This window comes from Scyliorhinus torazame, chromosome 30 (assembly GCF_047496885.1).
Source record: "Scyliorhinus torazame isolate Kashiwa2021f chromosome 30, sScyTor2.1, whole genome shotgun sequence".
Lineage (NCBI taxonomy): Eukaryota > Metazoa > Chordata > Chondrichthyes > Carcharhiniformes > Scyliorhinidae > Scyliorhinus > Scyliorhinus torazame.
This window is the reverse complement of record NC_092736.1, coordinates 4,745,165-4,768,346: the sequence shown is the minus strand read 5'-3', so window position 1 is coordinate 4,768,346 and position 23,182 is coordinate 4,745,165. Positions and strand designations below refer to the sequence as shown.

At 45.6% G+C, this 23,182-nt stretch overlaps 1 protein-coding gene across 10 annotated transcripts in view; it reads left to right on the top strand.

Moving 5' to 3' along the window:
- myo9aa (myosin IXAa) overlaps positions 1-23,182 on the top strand; it is a 341,249-nt gene that overhangs the window by 201,641 nt on the left and 116,426 nt on the right. For all 10 annotated transcript variants that reach the window (XM_072492693.1, XM_072492695.1, XM_072492687.1 and 7 more), the window contains exons 10-11: positions 3,256-3,372; positions 4,392-4,526. In XM_072492693.1, coding sequence (XP_072348794.1) covers positions 3,256-3,372; positions 4,392-4,526 — 252 coding nt within the window. The remainder of the gene's footprint in view (positions 1-3,255; positions 3,373-4,391; positions 4,527-23,182) is intronic.

Sequence of the window (23,182 nt, the reverse complement as noted above, 5' to 3'; positions counted from 1 at the left end):
CAACTTTAAATACAGAACCAATACCTTCACTGCTTCAATTTCAAACCCTTCAGGTATCTGTGTTACTTCCTGTTTTACCTTGACATGCATAGTATCTTCTTCCTTGGTAAAGACAGATGCAAAGTATTCATTTAACATCTCCGCTTTGCCCCCTGTCTCCATGCGTAAATCCACTTTTTGGCCCCTAATTGGTTCTACTTCTCCTTTTACAATCCGTTTATTTTTATATGCCAACACAACACTTTAGGATTCCTCTTCCGTTGGCTGTCGGTCTCTTCTCATTCTTTCTCTTTGCTTCTTTTATGTGCTTTTTCAATTACCCATTTGACATATGTCATAAACACACTTTTTCTTCTTAATTTCTATTTTCTTTGTCATTCAGGAAGCTCCAGATTTGCTTTCCCCTTCATGGGACAGTACCTTGTCTGCTTGAACCATCTCTTTTTTAAAGGCAACCCATTATTCAGTTTCCATTTGCCCTGCCAATCTTGACTCCAATTTATTTTGTTCAAGTTGGCTTTCCACCCGTTAATTAATCTTACTCTGGAAAGGGACAAGAAACAATCCAGATCCAACCTAAGCCTTCTGATGCAATGGTTGCTGTCCCCTAAATGTTCATCCACTTGGCCCACTATTTCCAAGGTATTGCTAACTTTTGGTTGGTTCAATTGGCTCTGTTTTATAACCTTTGCTCTAGAGTTGCCAGGTATCTTTATGATACCGCCACGAGGTTCAAGTTCAAGTAATGATCAATAACGCAATACACCAATTAGTAAGATTCAAATCAAAGCACATTTATTTACACACAGTCAAATCTACGCATGCATAAACTCTACTCTCTAAGCTATTTCTACAACTAACAGGCCTATACTTAGCTTCGGACTAGCCCACCAGGTCAGGGGAACAAATGGCCTTTCGTTCGGGTTCTGAGTCTGCGGGATTCAAAAGCTGGTATAGACTGGTAGCTAGGAGCGCCTGTCTCGTAGCGAGCGTTGACTTGAGACTTCGTTCTTTGGCGGCAGAGGAACAGGTCACTGTCAAGGGTTGGTTCACGTTGCTGAGTGACCCTGTCAAGAAGGACGATTTGAACTTGGGGGCTTTACTTTATAGTCCCCAGGGGCTTCCCGCCTTTCGGGGCGGACCCCGTACCTGGTTCCAAGTGATTGGACTTCGTTCCAATCGCTTGGTTCGATTTCTCCAGTACTGGAGCGGTTCCCTGATCGATGGGCAGTCTTTAGGTGTCCGTTAACCTCTTTTGTGTTGGCTCCTGCTGGAGCCGAGGAGTCTGGCTTGGCTTTGTTTACCTTAAATGTTTCAATTGGTCCTGGGGATCGCTCATTAGTATGTAGATGGCCGCTACATTATTGTGCAGATGGTTGCTGGTATCGATGCTGTCTGGGTTTTTGCAGAGTTTAATACACAGTAAACTTGCACCTGCTAGTTTCTGCCTGCGTTGGCTGAATTACCCTTCAGCCTTTGCTGTTCTCCATTTTACATCGGGAATTGGCCAACTCAGGTGGCTATAAAGGTGTACGTACTCGATTGCAGAATATTGCACCCCAGTGTGGTATCAATCTGTCTTTATAAAACTTATCGATCGGCAACTCAACAATGCACATCTTCACAGGTAATCTTCAACCAACTCAGCTTCTCCAGCTCACTATCCTGAGCAACATTGCCTGCCACCAACTCCTTCAGCGCTGCCTTCATCTCCTTGCACATCTTTGGCGAACTGGCTCTCGAATCTGCAGCCATCACCTCGGTCAAAATCTCCACTGTGAGATGCGTGGCCCCAACACGACCCAGCCTCCACCATCTTTCCTGTTGCCGGGCTGCCCGCTCACTCGAAGGCGAACTTTTGTTCTCCCCCTTCTTCCCAGCGGATTTTTTCTGGGTCTTTGACATTCTCCTCCTTCCTTATGTCTTCCTGCACTAGCTTATCCCAAAACTGCCCCTGGAACTGGGCATTAAACCCCAAAAACCAGAGCCTCAAGTAGGAGCCACCCAACGTGCAACTTCTACCTCCATGCCCCCACAGGAAGTCCCACTTTTGCCTCATCTTAACTGAGTGATCTCAATTACTGCTGGCCTTTACATATACTTTCCCCTTCTCAATGCTCTGTTCTTTGGTGATTGATGAAATCTTAGTCCTGTGTCTTCCGGATTCCAGCTTCCAGCAGATTGCATGAATCAGCTTTGAAGCAGTTAGAACGTGATCAATCAAATGAGACCATAGTATTGATGAAAAAGGTGGAAATATTGGAAACACAAGTTTTGACTAAACAGGCTGTATTTTCTCATGGTTTGTATGGAATATTTAAATGAAAATATTAGTCAGTTCCAAGCTGGGATATACTAAGCCTGTCAGATGGCGAACAGCTGGGGGAAAATGGCACTGTTCCTTCCTGTCAGTGCAGCAGCAGGAAAGGAATGCATATGGCTGGATTGCATTATACAGACCTGCTATCACGTATTTCTGGCTCCTCTGTGAGGTGTTTGAGATTTGATGGCGTACAGTCTGACTTCATAAGCAAGGCCTGCTCTAACTTGAAAGTTTTGTGAACTGTGAGAAGGATAATCTTAGACTTCAAGAGGTCACTTCATGACAGGCTGGTGGTGCGGGAGGGCACTTCCTCTACTCGACTTAAAGGTAAATGTCCATTAAATATCCATGGATCAAAAATAATAACGTCAGGGTGGCACGGTGGTGCAGTGGTTAGCACTGCTGCCTCACGGCGCCGAGGACCTGGGTTTGATCCCAGCCCCGGGTCACTGTTCACGTGGAGTTTGCACATTCTCACCGTGACTGCGTGGGTCTCACCCCCGCAACCCAAAGATGTGCAGGTTAGCGTGGCCAATCCACCTACCTTGCACATCTTTGGGTTGTGGGGGTGAAACCCACGCAAACACGGTGAGAATGTGCAAACTCCACACGGACAGTGACCTGGGGCCGGGATCGAACCCGGGTCCTCGGCGCCATGAGGCAACAGTGCTAACCACTGCGCCACCGTGCTGCACTTTCATGAACTATGCTAACAGCAAAAATCATGAACTGTGAATAAGCTGTTGTACAAGCATTCTGGCTACAGGAACTTATTCCAGGTCATACAGTAAGCTCTCCTTTGGTAGGTACATTCAGAAATTTTAAAATAAACTGATTTAGGAACTATTCATGGTATTTTCAAGGGCTACTATGTTTTCAGTTCATATTCTGAATTTTGCCCATCAATAATTGTTAATTTGCTTATGTTGTAGGCGGTAACTGTACGTGACTCGATGGCAAAGTCACTGTACAGTGCCATGTTTGACTGGATAGTTTTCCGAATCAATCACGCACTTCTCAACAACCGGGACCTGGAGGAACATAAGAAGGTGAGTCAGATGAAACAAATTTGACAGACCATTCCTCAACGAACAGTTTGACCAGATCAACACTGAGATTTGTGTACGTAAATTGCAAGGCCATAACAAATTTTAACTTTTTCAATGTGTTTGCCTCACTATACACATTCTCTGTTAGCTTGGCCTCTTGGGTATCACCAGTAATAAGTGTATGCCTCAGGATAGTTTGGAATGTTTGTTTCCTCTTGTAGAGTAGTGCTGAGCACTGTTGAGGTCACCATACAAGGAACTCTGTCACAGAAACTTTATCATATTGCATGGTTGTATCAACAGCATACAACAATAGAATACTGTGTTGTATGAATAGCATTCTTGAATACCAACCCTCAAAATAAGGGGTGCGGGACTCTATTACTTGGATAGATTTGGAGAAGCTGAGGCCTTTCTCCTTGGGGGACAGGTAAGTTGAGAGGAGATTTGATAAGTGTGTGTTCAAAATCACGAGGGGCTTGACCAAGAGTAGATGGGGAGAAACTGTTCCCTTTGGCAGAGGATGACAAACCAGAGGACTTGGATTTAAAGCGAAGGAACCAAAGGCCACTTGGCAGCTTGGGTGGTTTTTGCACAGTGAGTACTTAAAACCTGGAATGTGCTGCGTGAAAGGGTGGTGAAGGGAGATTTAATTATACCTTTTAAATGGGAATTGGAATAAGCACCTGAGAGAATGATATGTAAGGCAATGGGGAAAGGAAGGGAGAGTGGGACTAGCTAAGTTATTCTTGCGGAGAGGGCTCACTGGTTTGTAAGCAGGAATGGTAACTTGACTGACCTTTTCCCTCCTTGAACCCAAGTGTACTCAGTACAGTCTCTCTCATGAGTTGATGGAGATGAGCTGATAAACTCAAACCAGGGAATGAGACCTGAATCTTCCTAGTCGATTGGCTTCACAATATTTTGTGTAGTCCCTTTATCCATAGACCATTTGAAAAGTGCAAAGGCTTTAGATTGACCAGCAAATTTGCAATAATATATGATTCTTCCATTTGTAGATTCTCTCCATCGGTGTACTCGATATCTTTGGCTTTGAGGACTATGAGAACAACAGCTTTGAACAGTTCTGTATCAACTTTGCAAATGAGCGGCTTCAGCACTACTTCAATCAACACATCTTCAAAATGGAGCAGGTTAAAAAAAAGCGTTCTTGGTTCAGTGTGTTATCTTCCAAAGGGGACAGTCATTATATAGTAATACGACAAAGCTTTACCTTAAATTATAAGTAGCTTGCCTCTATGCTTTGCACTTATGTGGCATTATTGCATGCTGTGCGAAGAATTGGTGAGGAAGCAACAACTATTGGAATGGTCTTCCGCAATTTACCCTGACTCATTTTGCGTTTCTTTTTTCCCCATCACACTAACAACCGTGACCACAGTTCACAAGTAAAATGCTTTGGGACATCTGAAAGATGCTACAAAAATGCAAATCTTGTTCTTAATTTTTTTCCTCAGCACCCTGCTTTCTTTCTCTCCCACCCTTCTTTCAGCTTGTCATAATACTTAGTATTTCATTAATGTTTTTTATAACCTCATCCATTGTAGGTGCTGTGCTTTGGAACCCACAAATTTCTCACTGGTCTTTATAATTATTACTTCATTTTTTTAAACCAAAATGCATCATTTCACATTTGCTGATATTGAATTCCATCTGCCACCTTGCCCATTCTCTTATCTTGCAGCTTCCTTCTCTTCTGGTTATTTATTATGCCTCCTATTTTAGTATCCTCTCCAAATTTAGTCACCATTCCCTCCAATCCCATATGCAAATCTTTGATGTATACAGTGTATAGGAGCAGACCCAAGCAGAACCTTACAAGACAATATTACCTGTTTACAACCACTCGGAGCTACCTTAATTCTGTTCTAACAATTTTCAATTTGATTATTTACCTTTACCCAATTTCATTTATTGTGATCTTTGTATATGTCACCTGTATGGAATCTTCTCAGAGTCCACATACGCTACATGCACTGCCTTCCTCCATGCTCCATTTCTGTCATCTCCTTAAAGTACTCGATCAAATGCATCAAGCACACTTTTCTCTTTTCAAATGTCTGTTACTGCTCTAATTATCTTATCTTCAAATAGATATTTAGTCATTTCATCTTTAATAGGGATTCCCTAATAAAATTCACCAATCAATGAAATAACTTGCCTGTAATTACATGAATTAGTTGTGCCTCTCTTTTTGAGAATGCGAACTACAATTGCCACTGTTTGGCATATATCCACTCTTAAATACTCAGACAGAACTCTGAAACATCATTTCGACGGCCACTGCTATTTCCCTCAGGATTTTTAAATGTATCCCATCAGCCTACCAATTAGGCATCCTTTACCTAAATTAATATCTCTAGTACTTTACTTTCTAAGAAAAACCCCTCTCTTCTAACCAGTTCAGAATGTGCCTTAGTGCAATAGTGCAGAGGAAGCTTTATTTTGTATCTTGCCTGTGCTGCACTTCACTTGGAAGATGGGTGGCACAGTAGCACTGTGGTTAGCACTGTTGCTTCACAACGCCAGGGTTCTGGGTTCGATTCCCGACTTGGATCACTGTCTGTGAGGAGTCTGCATGTTTTCCCCGTGTCTGTGTGGGTTTCCTCCGGGTGCTCCGGTTTCCTCCCACAAGTCCCGAAAGACATACTGTTAGGTGAATTGGACATTCTGAATTCTCCCTCTGTGTACCCGAACAGGAGCCGGAATGTGGCGACTAGGGGATTTTCACAGTAACCTCATTGCAGTGTTAATGTAAGCCTACTTGTGACAATAATAAAGATTATTATTATTAAAAGAGATTGATGCTGACAATGTATGGCTGAATATAACAAATATAATGAATATATTATAATGTGGAGAAAATGTGAACTTGTCCTCTTAGGCAGGAAGAATAGAAAAACAGCATACTATTTAAATAGGGAGCAATTGCAAAATTCGGTGGTACGGAAGGATCTAGAAGAATGCATAAATCACAAAGAATTAGAATGCAGGTACAAGTGATTAAGATGGCAAATAGAATGTTGACATTTATTTCAGAGGAATGGAATGTAAGAGTTGGCGAGTTTTAATGCAGCTCTACAGGATCTTGGTGACACTACATCTGGAATACTGAGCTCAGTTTTGGTCTCCTTATTTGACAAAAAGATATAATTGCTTTGGAAACAGTACAGAGAAGGTTCACTCAATTCATTTTTGGGATGAGGGTTTATCTTTTGAAGAATGGTTGAGCAGGCTGAGTTTACACCCATTGGTGTTTAGAAGAATGAGAGATGATCTTATTGACACACTTACGATCCTGAGGGGACTTGATAGGGTAGATACTGGGAGGATGTTTCCACTTGTGGGGGAAACTAGAATAATAATCTTTATTATTGTCACAAGTAAGCTTACATTAATATTGTGGACCTTGTGTTGCCCTATTAAGTATTTTCTTTTTCTTTTCTTTTCATGTACTAAATGATCTGTTTGAACTGCTCATAGAAAAATACTGTACCTCAGTACACGTGACAAGAAACTATGTTTCACTGTATTTCCCATTGTGTACACAGGTGATACCCCCTTTTCACAGCGAGAACATTAATTTGTGTATATTTGCAAAATTGAGATTAGATTTGGTACTTTATGGATTACCCACCTTCAATTTTGTAACGGATGAAAAATAGCCAGCTTGCCTTGCGTTCTCTGTCACTTGACTGCGATCTGTAAGCTGTGTGCTATTGACTGCAGGCAGCTGCTTTAAATAAACATTACAACTTGATACTGGTACAAGTTATTTTGGTCACTAATCAGTGCTTGGATACTAGCACTCTCAAAACCTGGTGACTCTGTGCCAAAACGTTCAAACAAAATAGTTTTCCTTCAATAATCGTTTCTCTCTGTGTTCACATATCAATAAGTGATTTCATTTTTGAACACTCTAAGGTAACAGCAAACTGTTGCATCCAGAGAAGAACTGACATTTTAAGATCTGTATTTGTTTTCCCATTAGCTGCTTTTTAATGTTCTAAATTTACAAAAAACCCGTCTGTCTGTCCTAGTCAGCCAGTTCCGACCTGTAGCCTAGTCCTGCTAACCAATCTGAATGAATTCATTCATCAGACGACTCTGCATGAGGTCCAGTCATTCACTCCTTAATTAGATTATCAAACAGACATGCCCACAGCTTGCAAATTTGAAACTCTTGAGCTGCAGCTAATTTTTCAGCACTCCTGCAAGAATCCTTGATGTTTCTTATGCTGAATTGAAAATGCCTCTGATTTTGTTTCCTAGTAACACGTATATTGCCTCATTGAACCAAAAAGTGGATAGCTTCCTCAGTGGCTTGTTGGAAAACGCAATACCGGGTCGCAATTTAACTAAATGCGAACAAAGTCCCATTGCGAACACGTTTAGCCGCTTGATCCCCTGTGCTTGCAGCACCGAGAAACACAAGGCTGTAAAACACGACTCGCGTTTGATAAGGGGCCTCAACGGGGAGTGTGCGCCTGAGGCTGCACATGGCCCCGTTTTGCACACTAAGGAACTCCGCTCGCCGGAACTCCTCAGTGTAGCAATGGCGTCCCGATCTCCAAAGCCCCCAAAGCGACCACACCACCACCCCTGGCCCTAACGCACTATGTGAGGGTCCCCAAACACCCCTGCAGGGCACCCCTGGCCCAAATGCACCCGGGCAACAAATGCCAGCTTGGCATGTTGGCAGTGCCACCCTTGCACCCTAACAGTGGTGCTGCCAGGCTGGCAGGGTCAGGGTGCCTAGGCGCCACAGCAGTGCTAGGGTACCACCCTACCCAAAGGGCATGCACCTGGGGGCCTTTCATCCCCTGGAAAAACCCCACGAGTGACCTTCCGTCTGATCCCAGTTTGTGGAGACCAGTACTGAACGGCGCTCGCCCGAGATCTCCGAGGTGAGGGAGATAGATCCCCACGCCTCGGGTAACTCCAGAATCGGCACATTAAAGTGAAATTAGCTGCCTCGCCCTAATATGAAGATTTGCTGACAAGTGATCCCACCCACAATGGGCGATCTGGGTAGACACCGGCCTTTATCGGCCACACTGCGCCGCGGTGAGCTGCTTTCCAGGCACAGCATGGCCATTAAATCGTGCCCTGTAGTACTGAATCCTCCATGTGCGAACGTTTGAGTAATGATCTCGGGTCTGAGTCGTAATAGCTGACCTCCGACTAAGGGCATCAGCATGGATGATACCATTTATTGTTATCGTCCCTGGACTATGGAGAAGAAAAGTTAGACATTTGCATTCTAGATGTCTACCCATTGATTCCTGCTGTGTGAAAATTTGTGGATACGCGAGGGTAGAAATGGGATCATTTTGCCCTGATTTGTGAATTGGTTTCAGACCATCAATTTACTGATTTATACATCAAAGTATGGGTACTCGGTGTGATACTACAAACCTCCAGGAGCAGAGGGGAGAAGCTGTAAGCAGCTAATTCAAAAAAGGCCTGAAATTCAACCTAACATCTTACTGGTTTGTCTTTTTTTAAAATTATGGGGCAATTTAGCGCGGCCAATCCACCTACCCTGCGCATCTTTGGGTTGTGGGGTGAGACCTATGCAGACACGGGGGAATGTGCAAACTCCACACGGACAGTGACCCGGGGAAGGGATTGAACCCGGTCCTCAGTGCTATGAGGCAGTAGTGCTAACCACTGCGCCACCGTGCCGCCCCTGCCTTACTGGTTTTCTGACTCCGTAACGGTGCATGGTGTACTTTTATCTAAATTGTTTGTTTAGGCTGTCACGTTAAAATATTGGGTTAGAGTGCAGTTTATCAACTTTAAACATTCACCTCATGAAGTTGTACATTTAAGTATATGACCTAGATGAAATGGCAGCATTTCTGGAAGAGAGTGCAGCAGTTACGTTACTTTTAAAAGGTGTTGTCACCCAAATTGCCCTGCAGTGATTGATGTCGGCTTCAAACATGGTGAGCTATTCGTTTGATCAGTCAAAATCCTGTTGCTGCTTGTTCCAAGGTAGGAAACCGGTTTAAAAATGAATAGACTGTGTTCTCTCTGTTTCCAGCTATGGTTACTTTGTGTTTCTGACAAGGTGTCATTCACATCTGTGCTACCCCAGAACCTAATGAATACATCATTTCAAGTCAAAAGATTTTCTCTTGATTCTGATTTACACATCTCTTAAGCATGCAGGGGCAGCAGGCGGTGTAGAAGGCAAATGGTATGTTGGCCTTCATAGTGACAGGATTCCAGTACAAGAGCAGGGATGTCTTGCTGCAGTCATAAATTGGTGAGCACAGTAAGAAGTCTTACAACACGTTAAAGTCCAACAGGTTTGTTTCAAATCACTAGCTTTCGGAGCGCTGCTCCTTCCTCAGGTGAATGAAGAGGTATGGTTCGAAACATATATATAGACAAAGTTAAAGATGCAAAACAATGCTTTGAATGCGAGCATTTACAGGTAATTAAGTCTTTACAGGTCCAGAGATAGGGGTAACTCCAGGTTAAAGAGGTGTGAATTGTCTTAAGCCAGGACAGTTGGTAGGATTTCACAGGCCAGATGGTGGGGGATGAATGTAATGCGACATGAATCCCAGGTCCCGGTTGAGGCCGCACTAATGTGTGCGGAACTTGGCTATAAGTTTCTGCTCGGCGATTCTGCGTTGTCGCGCGTCCTGAAGGCCGCCTTGGAGAACGCTTACCCGGAGATCAGAGGCTGAATGTCCTTGACTGCTGAAGTGTTCCCCGACTGGAAGGGAACATTCCTGCCTGGCGGTTGTCGCGCGATGTCCGTTCATCTGTTGTCGCAGCGTCTGCATGGTCTCGCCAATGTACCGCGCTTCGGGACACTCCTCGACCACCTCGTACACCAGCTCTAGAGCAGACGCCGCAACTAGGAAACCAAGATAGAGGCTATATTCCCAACTTGCGCTCAGGACGCAGCAGACCAGCTGCGGAACGCTGCCAAACAGATGAGACAACGATACTACGCCACCTATATGCACACCAAGAACAGGAAGCTTGCGAAACTCGGCATCACCACCAACAACCAAGCCTCCCAGTACCACAGTAGAAAACAATACAGGAAAATCTCTTGTCAACTTGTCGGACTACACCCTTCAACCAGACGAAATCGTAGTCCTCAGCAGAGGGCTCAATTTCTGCACCACACCAAAATGGACCTCATCAGTCTCGCGACAGACACGGAGGAACTGATCAGGCGAATGAGGCTCCTGGAGTTCTTCCACAGACCACAAGAGGCTGACAGCGAACCCAATGAGTCAACCAACGAACTGGAACAGCAGACCGAGAGATCTGCGGTGCAGCAACCGAAGAGGAAAGAGTCGAATTGGACCCCTCCGGAAGGCTGCTGCCCTAGACTCGACATGTATGCTCAAGCCGTCAGGAGTCACGTCAATGCCAGATTCATCAGTTGCATTCACAAGACAGCCCCAAACGGCACCCAAGCATAACGCAATGCCATCCGCGCTCTCAACACCAACCGCAATATCGTCATCAAACCAGCTGACAAACGAGGGGCCACCGTCATACTAAACAGAAAAGACGACGGCAAAGAAGTGTGCCGACAACTCAACAACCAGGAACACTACTGACAGTTACCTGCAGATCCGACCAAGGAACACATTCGCCAACTCAATAGACTGATCAAGACCTTGGATCCAGACCTTCAGAGCACCCTGCGTGCTCTCACCCCACGTATTCCCCGCATTGGAGATCTCTACTGCCGCCCGAAAATACACAAGGCCAACACACCAAGCTGTCCTATCGTATCAGGCAATGGGACCCTGTTTGAGAACCTCTCTGGCTACGTCGAGGGCATCTTGAAACCCAACTTACAAGGAACGACCAGCTTCTGTCGCGACACGACAGACTTCTACAGAAACTCAGCACCCATGGACCAGTTGAACCAAGAACATTCCTCATCACAATGGACGTCTCGGCACTCTACACAAGCATCCCCATGACGACGGCATTGCTGCAACAGCCTCAGTACACAACCGCCAATATCCAGTCGCAATTCTGCAACTCATCCGCTTCATTCTGGATCACAACATCTTCACCTTCGACAACAAGTTCTTCATCCAGACGCACAGAACAGCCATAGGGACCAAATTCGCACCTCAATATGCCAACATCTTCATGCACAAGTTTGAACAAGACGGGCAGCACGGTGGCACAGTGGGTTAGCCCTGTTGTCTCACGGCGCCGAGGTCCCGGTTCGATCCTGGCTCTGGGTCACTGTCCGTGTGGAGTGGGCTTCGTCCCCACAACCCAAAGATGTGCAGGGTAGGTGGATTGGCCACGCTAAATTGCCCCTTAATAGGAAAAAATGAATTGGGTACTCTAATTTTTTTTTTAAAGTTTGAACAAGACTCCTTACTGCACAGGACCTTCAACCGACGTTATACACCAGATACATAGATAACATTTTTTCCTCTGGATCCACAGCGAAGAATCACTAAAACAACTACACAATGACATCAGTAAGTTCCATCCAACTATCAGACTCACCATGGACTACTCTCCAAAATCGGTTGCATTCTTGGACACGCTCATCTCCATCAAGGACGGTCACCTCAGCATTTCGCTTTACCAGAAGCCCACGGATAACCTCACGATGCTCCGCTTCTCCAGCTTCCATCCTAAACACATTAAAGAAGCCATCCCCTATGGACAAGCCCTCTATACACAGGATCTGCTCAGACGAGGAGGAGCGTAACAGACATCTACAGACGCTGAAAGATGCCCTCGTACGAACGGGATATGGCGCTCGACGCATCGATCGACAGTTCCAACGTGCCACAGCAAAAAAACGCACCAAACTCCTCAGAAGGCAAACACGGGACACAACCGACAGAGTACCCTTCGTCATCCAGTACTATCCCGGAGCGGAGAAACTACGACATCATCTTCGCAGCCTTCAACACGTCATCGATGAAGATGAACATCTTGCCAAGGTCACCCCCACACCCCCACTACTTGCCTTCAAACAACGATTGCAGCAAACTACCCAGCCTTCAGAACAGCAACCACGACACCACACAACCATGCCATGGCAATCTCTGCAAGATGTGCCAGATCATCGACAAGGGTACCACCATTACACGTGAGAATACCACCCACCAGGTACGCAGTACATATTCGTGCGACTCGGCCAACGTTGTCTACCTCATACGCTGCAGGAAAGGATATCCCGAAGCGTGGTACATTGGCGAGACCATGCTGACGCTGCGACAACGGATGAACGGACATCGCACGACAATCGCCAGGCAGGAATGTTCCCTTCCAGTCAGGGAATACTTCAGCAGTCAAGGGCATTCAGCCTCTAATCTCCGGGTAAGCGTTCTCCAAGGTGGCCTTCAGGACGCGTGACAACGCAAAATCGGCGAGCAAAAACTTATAGCCAAGTTCCGCGCACATGAGTACGGCCTCAACCGGGACCTTGGATTCATGTCGCATTACATTCATCACCCACCATCAGGCCTGGGCTTGCGAAATCCTGCCAACTGTCCCGGCTTGAGACAATTCACACCTCTTTAACCTGGAGTTACCCCTATCTCTGGATCTGTAAAGACTTAATTACCTGTAAATGCTCGCTTTCAAAGCATTGTTTTGCATCTTTGACTTTGTCTATATATATGTTTTGAAACATACCTCTTCATTCACCTGAGGAAGGAGCAGTGCTCCGAAAGCTAATGATTTGAAACAAACCTGTTGGACATTAACCTGGTGTTGTAAGACTTCTTACTGTGCTCACCCCAGTCCACCGCTGGCATCTCCACATCATAAATTGGTGTGACCACATCTGGAATATTGGGTGCAGTTTTGCTCCTTCTCTGAGGAAGAATGTTCTTGCTATGGAGGGAGTGCAGAGAAGGTTTACCAGAATGGCAGGACTGAATTATGAGGAGAGATTAAAGTTGGTTAGGATTCTCTTCGCTGGAGTTTAGAAGAATTAGGGGGAGTTTCATAGAAACCTGAAAAATACAGGGCTGGACAGGATAGATGCAGGAGGGGATGTTCCCAATGGCAGGTTCCCAATGAGTCTCGAACCAAGGGTCACAGTCTAAGGAGATGAGGTAAACCATTTAGGACTGAAATGAGGAGAAATTTCTTCACCCAGAGAATGCTGAGCTTGTGGAGTTCACTGACACAGAAAACAATTGAGGCCAAAACACTCTGTTTTCAAGGAGTTAGATATTCCCATACCGGCTGTGGTTAGTCAAGACCCTGCCTTCTCAGCCTTGCCCCTCGCCTGAGTTGTGGTGATCCTTAGGTTAAATCGCCACCAGTCAGCTCTCCCCCTCAAAAGGGAAAGCAGCCTATGGTCATTTGGGACTGTGGCGACTTCACCAGATATAGCTCTTGGGGCTAAAGGGATCGAAGGATATAGGGGAAAAATGAGAAACAGGTTACTGAGTTGAATGATCAGCCATGATCATAATGAATGTTGGAGCAGGCTCGATGGGTCGAATGGCCTCCTCCTCCTATTTTCTATGTTTCTGTCTCAGGTCATTGCTTGCAAACATTATAGTACACAGACTGTTCCTCCCAGAACAGTAGGCAATGGCAGGCAATACAAATAGTGGTATACATCTCAGTGAAACCTAGTCCTGCCTCCACCCTATGCCCTGCCTTTCCTCCTCCTCATCGCAAGGGCGCTGAAGCTAATTGTAACGCCCATGAGTTGTCCAAAATGCAATCAGCTACTCAGTACTGACAAGAGTTTCAACCTCGGACCTTGTTGGTTTGCTCAGTAACAATCTTTGTGCATTTACCAACTAATATATCAGGAAATTTGTGTGGATGTATTTTATTTTTGATCTTTTTTGCTAATGCCTTTTTGGAAAGCATAACTGTAACTGGATATGTCAATTTTATATTCACAAAAGTTGCTCTGTTTGAAATATTTTGATATTTACTGTCTTCTGGTCTTGAGGGTGCTGGACTGAAAAGTCCCTTTTGTGCATGCTTCCTAGAATTATCATTACAAGCTGTAAATAAGACCATTACGAGTGTGACTAAACACTGCTCAGCATGAGCCCAGACTGTCAATATGCTTCTGTTAGTAGGATCTGTGCTGTGTGAAGACTTTTTCAGTAATGCCATTATTAGTGTACACCACAAGAATTATTCACTACCGGAACATGCCTTGTACTCATATATGACTATTCAACTCTCCGGTCTTCAGAGAGCTCATACTAACTGTGACTCACAATGCTTTGTGAGTTCTAGTAACAAATCGTTCTGAGGGCAACAGTGACTGCAGGGCAGAGATATGTACTGACTTTCAGTATTGAATGAGGTTCTAAACTTGTGGACAGAATTTTTTCTCCCATTTGATAGTAAGATTTTTTCTCCCTTATTATCACAGCTTGAGGTAAGTTGATTGTTTTGGGTTTGAGTAGTAGAATGCAAGAGAGAAGGAGTAGTTAGTGCCATCCTCCAGGACAAGACACTGGTGTGCAATGTGCACTTGGTACCATGTCAATTTCCTGATCAAGCTGCCACCGTAATTGGGATCTAACCCCTGTGCTTCGTAGACCCCAAGCGAGCGCCATTTAGCACTGGTTTTCCACCACAGTGGATCAGGCGTACCAGCACCTGGGTGGCCTCCCAGGCGATCGGGGATCCCTGGGTGGTTGGGCTCTGGGCAGGTTGGTAGCCTGGCATCCTTGATGCAACCCGGCCACCATGATACTGCCAGCATGGCACCGTGGGAATGCTACCTGTGCACCACCCAGATACTGCCAGGCTGGCAGGGACACTGCCAGGCTGGCAGTGCCAAGGTACCCACGTGTTGCCCGTGCTGGGGATCGGGCCCGGGGTACCTGACCTCATGAGGTGAGATGTGGGGGGGCTCAATGACCCCTTTATAGGTGAGTTAGGGTGTTGGGGAATTCGGAGGGTGGGGTGGAGGGATCAGAGATCGGGGCGAGCAGAGCCCGTTAGTGCAGGCAATGGGACTAAGTGTAGCCTTGGCAGGGTGTAGCTCGCCTAGGCCCAGAAATGAAGCAGAGTCCCGTTTAATAGTGGGATTGTCTCGGCACTCCAAGCGCTGGGAAATACCCAGCTAAACACGCCTGACATGGGACTCTGTTTTATTTCCGTTAAATCCCCCCTGAATTTCCAAATTGTACTTTTTGATAAGGTGTTGGATGCGGTTCGATGAGTGTTGAAATGATCTTTGAGGAAGAGTGAGGAGATATGTTCAGGGTTGAACTAATTGGCTGACCCATATTTTAACCCACTAAGTGTATTTATCTGTAAGTGACAAGGACATAGAGGTTGTAAAGATTTTTCTGTTTCTGTGCTCAGTGACCCACATTGGCTTCAATATAGCAATGCCTTGAATTTAAAATTTCTACTGTTGTATTTAAATCCTTCCATGGGCGTCACCCCTTTCTGCCTCTGTAATCTCCTCCAGCCCAATCACTCTGTGATCCTCCAATCCTGACATCTTTCCCATTTCCAGTTGTCTTCACTTGTTGGTTGCCATGCCTCTAGGCCCTTAATTGTGGAATTCCCTCCCTAACATTTATGCCTCTCTCTGCTCCCTTTTAGGATGCTCCTATAAAATCAGTCTCTCCCAAGCTTTCGTTACCAATCCTAATATCTACTTATGGCTCAGTATCAAATTTTACCTGATAACAGGGGGTGCCTTGAGATATTTCACAGTTAATGGTGCTGTGTAAATACATATTCTTAGTTATTATCCAAGATGCAACTGTAAATATGAGTCTGTGTATTTGAGTACTAGTACAATGTGTTCAGACAGTTGCAGCTGGATAGTGAGCACCAATCTTTCAGCTTCCTCTGCTGCTTCTCACACTTGACTACCCCAAAATCTACCCAGCTACTCTGCCCTGCCCCACCCCACATCCTTCACTCACACCCCTGTCCCCTCATTCCTTCTAGGGGTTTGGTGTGGAGTTGGCAGGGATGGGATTGTGGGGGGAAAGTACCTCGGAGAAAGAAATGAAAATAGCATGATGGGATGATAGGCTAAGGAGGAGAAAGGAGAGAAGAGCCTGAGAGGAACCAAGAGGAAAGGGAAGACCGGAAAGTCATAGGTTCAGATCCAGGGAGGCAGCCAGATATGTGTGTATGTATGGCCACATAGGGAATTTGTTCCACCAAAGGGTAAAATAATTATGGGACAAAATTATCAGGAAAAGATGCTGAAGCAGCCAGGATAAGTTCGAAGGTGTGCAAGATGCTTTTATGGAGAGAAAACTAGATTGAGTGACGTGGTAATAGAATGGATATATAACAATATGCCTTTAATTTAATAAAATGTCCCAAGGGGCTTCACAGGGGTGCTATAAAGCAAAGCAGTTGACCAAAGATTTGATTAAAGAGGTATATTTTAAGTAGCAGTGAGAAGTATAGAGGTTTAGAGAGGGAATTCCAGAGCTTGGGGCTTCATCAGCTTAAAGCAAGATCACCAATGGTGAGGAATTAAAAGGAGGAATGCTCATTATGGCAGCGTTAGGTGAGTACAGATACATCGGAGGGTGGAGGAGATTAGACATCTGGAGGAATGGGATCATGGAGGGGTTTGAATATAAGAGTGATATGTTTAGAATTGAGGCATTGCTTACCTCTGAGCCAATGTAGGTCAACAACGACATGCTGATGGCTGAATAGGACTTGGTTTGAGTTAGGGCATAGGGAGCAGAATTTTGGATGAGCTCCACTGTGGAAGGTTGGCCAGGAATGTGTTCGAATAGTCCGTTCTGGTGGTAGTAAAGGGATGGATCAGGGTTTCGGCAGCCAGTGAGCTGAGGCAGGTGCGGAGTCAGGTCAGGTATTGAGTCGATTTCAGCGGGAGCGGAGCTGGTTAGTCAATTTCAGCGGGAGCATTGCAGAAGTGATTTCTGGGAGGTAAGTCTCTCCTTTAAAAACACTTGTCTTTGCAGGGGCAGGCCAGTCGATTTCAGCGGGAGCGGAGCTGGTTAGTCAATTTCAGCGGGAGCATTGCGGAAGTGATTTCTGGGAGGTAAGTCTCTCCTTTAAAAACACTTGTCTTTGCAGGGACAGGCCAGTCGATTTCAGCGGGCGCGGAGCTGGTTAGTCAATTTCAGCGGGAGCAGTGCGGAAGTGATTTCTGGGAGGTAAATCTCTCCTTTAAAAACACTTACCTGGTCCCGTTTTCGGTCCCTCTTTTTGCTGTTTTAAAAAAAAAAAATTTTTAGTGTTTAAGGCGGGAACAGGAAGTTCGACCCGCGGACTTCTGGGAAGACCCTCACCAATAAATTCTGGTGGAGAGGAAACCCGAGACACTACACGTGTAGTGTCTCCCACCCGCCCTCCTCCTCTAACCTAATAATAAAACCCATTGGTGTGAGGTAAGTACCATATTTTATTATTATTATTAATAAAAAAAAATTTTTTTTTAATTTAGTTGTTAGCCAGATCTTGGTAGAAAGTTAGAGGGATGGCAGGGAAGGGAGTGCAATGTTCCTCCTGCAGGATGTTTGAGGTGAGGGATGCCGTTAGTGTCCCTGCTGATTTTACCTGCAGGAAGTGCTGCCATCTCCAGCTCCTCCAAGACCGAGTTAGGGAACTGGATCTGGAGTTGGAAGAACTTCGGATCATTCGGGAGGCAGAGGGGGTCATAGATAGCAGCTTCAGGGAATTAGTTACACCAAAGATTGGAGATAGATGGGTAACTGTAAGAGGGACTGGGAAAAAGCAGTCAGTGCAGGGATCCCCTGCGGTCGTTCCCCTGAGAAACAAGTATACCACTTTGGATACTTGTGGGGGGGAGACTTACCAGGGGTAAGCCATGGGGTACGGGCCTCTGGCACGGAGTCTGTCCCTGTTGCTCAGAAGGGAAGGGGGGAGAGGAGCAGAGCATTAGTAATTGGGGACTCGATAGTCAGGGGCACAGATAGGAGATGTTGTGGGAGCGTGAGAGACTCACGTTTGGTATGTTGCCTCCCAGGTGCAAGGGTACGTGATGTCTCGGATCGTGTTTTCCGGGTCCTTAGGGGGGAGGGGGAGCAGCCCCAAGTCGTGGTCCACATTGGCACTAACGACACAGGTAGGAAAGGGGGCAAGGATGTCAGGCAGGCTTTCAGGGAGCTAGGATGGAAGCTCAGAACTAGAACAAACAGAGTTATCTCTGGGTTGTTGCCCGTGCCACGTGATAGTGAGATGAGGAATAGGGAGAGAGAGCAATTAAACACGTGGCTACAGGGATGGTGCAGGCGGGAGGGATTCAGATTTCTGGATAACTGGGGATCTTTCTGGGGAAGGTGGGACCTCTACAGACAGGATGGTCTACATCTGAACCTGAGGGGCACAAATATCCTGGGGGGGAGATTTGTTAGTGCTCTTTGGTGGGGTTTAAACTAATGCAGCAGGGGCATGGGAACCTGGATTGTAGTTTTAGGGTAAGGGAGAATGAGAGTATAGAGGTCAGGAGCACAGATTTGACGTCGCAGGAGGGGGCCAGTGTTCAGGTAGGTGGTTTGAAGTGTGTCTACTTCAATGCCAGGAGTATACGAAATAAGGTAGGGGAACTGGCAGCATGGGTTGGTACCAGGGACTTCGATGTTGTGGCCATTTCGGAGACATGGATAGAGCAGGGACAGGAATGGATGTTGCAGGTTCCGGGGTTTAGGTGTTTTAGTAAGCTCAGAGAAGGAGGCAAAAGAGGGGGAGGTGTGGCGCTGCTAGTCAAGAGCAGTATTACGGTGGCGGAGAGAATGCTAGATGGGGACTCATCTTCAGAGGTACTATGGGCTGAGGTTAGAAACATGAAAGGAGAGGTCACACTGTTGGGAGTCTTCTATAGGCCTCCAAATAGTTATAGGGATGTAGAGGAAAGGATGGCGAGGATGATCCTGGATAAGAGCGAAAATAACAGGTTAGTTATTATGGGAGACTTTAACTTTCCAAATATTGACTGGAAAAGATATAGTTCGAATACATTAGATGGGTCGTTTTTTGTACAGTGTGTGCAGGAGGGTTTCCTGACACCATATGTTGACAGGCCAACAAGAGGCGAGGCCACGTTGGATTTGGTTTTGGGTAATGAACCAGGCCAGGTGTTGGATTTGGAGGTAGGAGAGCACTTTGGGGACAGTGACCACAATTCGGTGACGTTTACGTTAATGATGGAAAGGGATAAGTATACCCCGCAGGGCAAGAGTTATAGCTGGGGGAAGGGCAATTATGATGCCATTAGACGTGACTTGGGGGGGATAAGGTGGAGAAGTAGGCTGCAAGTGTTGGGCACACTGGATAAGTGGAGCTTGTTCAAGGATCAGCTACTGCGTGTTCTTGATAAGTATGTACCGGTCAGGCAGGGAGGAAGGCGTCGAGCGAGGGAACCGTGGTTTACCAAAGAAGTGGAATCTCTTGTTAAGAGGAAGAAGGAGGCCTATATGAAAATGAGGTGTGAAGTTTCAGTTGGGGCGATGGATAGTTACAAGGTAGCGAGGAAGGATCTAAAGAGAGAGCTAAGACGAGCAAGGAGGGGACATGAGAAGTATTTGGCAGGTAGGATCAAGGAAAACCCAAAAGCTTTCTATAGGTATGTCAGGAATAAGCGAATGACTAGGGAAAGAGTAGGACCAGTCAAGGACAGGGATGGAAAGTTGTGTGTGGAGTCTGAAGAGATAGGCGAGATACTAAATGAATATTTTTCGTCAGTATTCACTCAGGAAAAAGATAATGTTGTGGAGGAGAATGCTGAGCCCCAGGCTAATAGAATAGATGGCATTGAGGTATGTAGGGAAGAGGTGTTGGCAATTCTGGACAGGCTGAAAATAGATAAGTCCCCGGGACCTGATGGGATTTATCCTAGGATTCTCTGGGAGGCCAGGGAAGAGATTGCTGGACCTTTGGCCTTGATTTTTATGGCATCATTGGCTACAGGAATAGTGCCAGAGGACTGGAGGATAGCAACTGTGGTCCCTTTGTTCAAAAAGGGGAGCAGAGACAACCCCGGCAACTATAGACTGGTGAGCCTCACGTCTGTAGTGGGTAAAGTCTTGGAGGGGATTATAAGAGACAAGATATATAATCATCTAGATAGGAATAATATGATCAGGGATAGTCAGCATGGCTTTGTGAAGGGTAGGTCATGCCTCACGAACCTTATTGAGTTCTTTGAGAAGGTGACTGAACAGGTAGACGAGGGTGGAGCAGTTGATGTGGTGTATATGGATTTCAGCAAAGCGTTTGATAAGGTTCCCCACGGTAGGCTATTGCAGAAAATACGGAGGCTGGGGATTGAGGGTGATTTAGAGATGTGGATCAGAAATTGGCTAGCTGAAAGAAGACAGAGGGTGGTGGTTGATGGGAAATGTTCAGAATGGAGTTCAGTTACAAGTGGAGTACCACAAGGATCTGTTCTGGGGCCGTTGCTGTTTGTCATTTTTATCAATGACCGAGAGGAAGGCGCAGAAGGGTGGGTGAGTAAATTTGCAGACGATACTAAAGTCAGTGGTGTTGTCGATAGTGTGGAAGGATGTAGCAGGTTACAGAGGGATATAGATAAGCTGCAGAGCTGGGCTGAGAGGTGGCAAATGGAGTTTAATGTAGAGAAGTGTGAGGTGATTCACTTTGGAAGGAATAACAGGAATGCGGAATATTTGGCTAATGGTAAAGTTCTTGAAAGTGTGGATGAGCAGAGGGATCTAGGTGTCCATGTACATAGATCCCTGAAAGTTGCCACCCAGGTTGATAGGGTTGTGAAGAAGGCCTATGGAGTGTTGGCCTTTATTGGTAGAGGGATTGAGTTCCGGAGTCACGAGGTCATGTTGCAGCTATACAGAACTCTGGTACGGCCGCATTTGGAGTATTGCGTACAGTTCTGGTCACCGCATTATAGGAAGGACGGGTTTGGAGCGGGTGCAGAGGAGATTTACCAGGATGTTGCCTGGTATGGAGGGAAAATCTTATGAGGAAAGGCTGATGGACTTGATGTTGTTTTCGTTGGAGAGAAGAAGGTTAAGAGGAGACTTAATAGAGGCATACAAAATGATCAGGGGTTTGGATAGGGTGGACAGTGAGAGCCTTCTCCCGCGGATGGAAATGGCTGGCACGAGGGGACATAGCTTTAAACTGAGGGGTAATAGATATAGGACAGAGGTCAGAGGTAGGTTCTTTACGCAAAGAGTAGTGAGGCTGTGGAATGCCCTACCTGCTACAGTAGTGAACTCGCCAACATTGAGGGCATTTAAAAGTTTATTGGATAAACATATGGATGATAATGGCATAGTGTAGGTTAGATGGCTTTTGTTTCGGTGCAACATTGTGGGCTGAAGGGCCTGTACTGCGCTGTATTGTTCTATGTTCTAGGTGATATTACGGAGCTGGAGATACATGATCTTGATGATTGTGCTAATGAGTTTGGAAGCTCATTCCAGTCAAATATGACACCAAGGTTGAGAATAGTCTGAAATAAAAACAGAATAAACTCAGAAGGACTGGTAGCATGTGTGGAGAGAGAAACCAAGTTAATGTTTTAAGTCCATATGACTTTTCTATAACACTGTATAGGGGTCATATGGACTAAAAATATTAAGTCTGTTTCTCATTCCACAGATGCTGCCAGACTCCGAGTTTATCCAGCCTTTTCTGTTTCTATTTCAGATTTCCAGCATCCGCAGCATTTTTCTTTTATCTGTGTGAATAGTCTGGTTCAGCTTCAGACAGAATTGTTTGGGGGAAGGATGGATTTGGTGGCTTGTAATAGTTTGTTTTGGAGGCCGATTCAACTCCTCTGAGTCTTCCTGATATTTAAATGGAGGAAATTTCTACTTATTCAGCCACTGGATGTCAGATCAGCCACCTGGTAATTTAGCGAGAGTGGGGATGGAGTCGAGAGAGAGATGGTGGTGAGGTAGAGCTGGGTGTCATTGTGTGCAAATCAACATTGTTTTCAGAGATTGTTGCCGAGATATAGAATGTAGATGAAAATTAGGAGGAGCCTCGGACAGATCTTTGTTGACACGAGAGGTAATGGTGCAGGAGTGAGAAAAGAAACTGGACATCTCTAAGTGCTTTACAGCCAATGAAGTTCTTTTCAAAGTCTAGTCACTATTGTCACGTAGGAAACACAGCAACTAATTTGCTCCCAACACATCCTACAAACAGCAGTGGACAATGATCACATCTCTGGTGCTGTGATGTAGCAGTGCTAACCACTGTGCCAGCGTGCTGCCCTACTATTTCTTCGAACTAGTGCCATAGTATATTCTGCATCCAGACAAATAGTCAGATGGGGCCTCAGTTTAATGTCTCAACCGAAAGATAGCACCTCCCAACAATACAGCGCTCCCTCTCTACTGCACTGAAGTATCAGCCTTGACCTTTGTGCTCGAGTCCTGGAGTGGGACTTGAACCCGAGCCTTATTATTCAGAGGCACGTGTGTTCTCAACTGAACCACTGCTGATGCACACAATACAGCCTTTTATACCATTTGATGAGACCATCTCTATACTGTGGCGTGGGTGGAAACCTGATTTGAGAAATCCGAACATGGAGCTAAGAGATAAATGGGCATGGATTTGGGATGTGGTGATAGTTTCAGGGTCATTGCTAGAAAGGAGGGTTGGAGATCAGGCTGGTAGTTTGTGGGAGCAAAGGGTTGTTTTCTTGGATTGTTAACACATTAAAAAATTATCATCTTGACCTGCACTTATCGTTTAGCAATATGGTGACTGTTTTATTTAAGAAATAGTCCGTACAGGGAATGTCGGATGTTGAATGTTTGCTGGGCAAATGCCGAGTCCTGACGTTAAAAAGGGTGACATGCGTCTT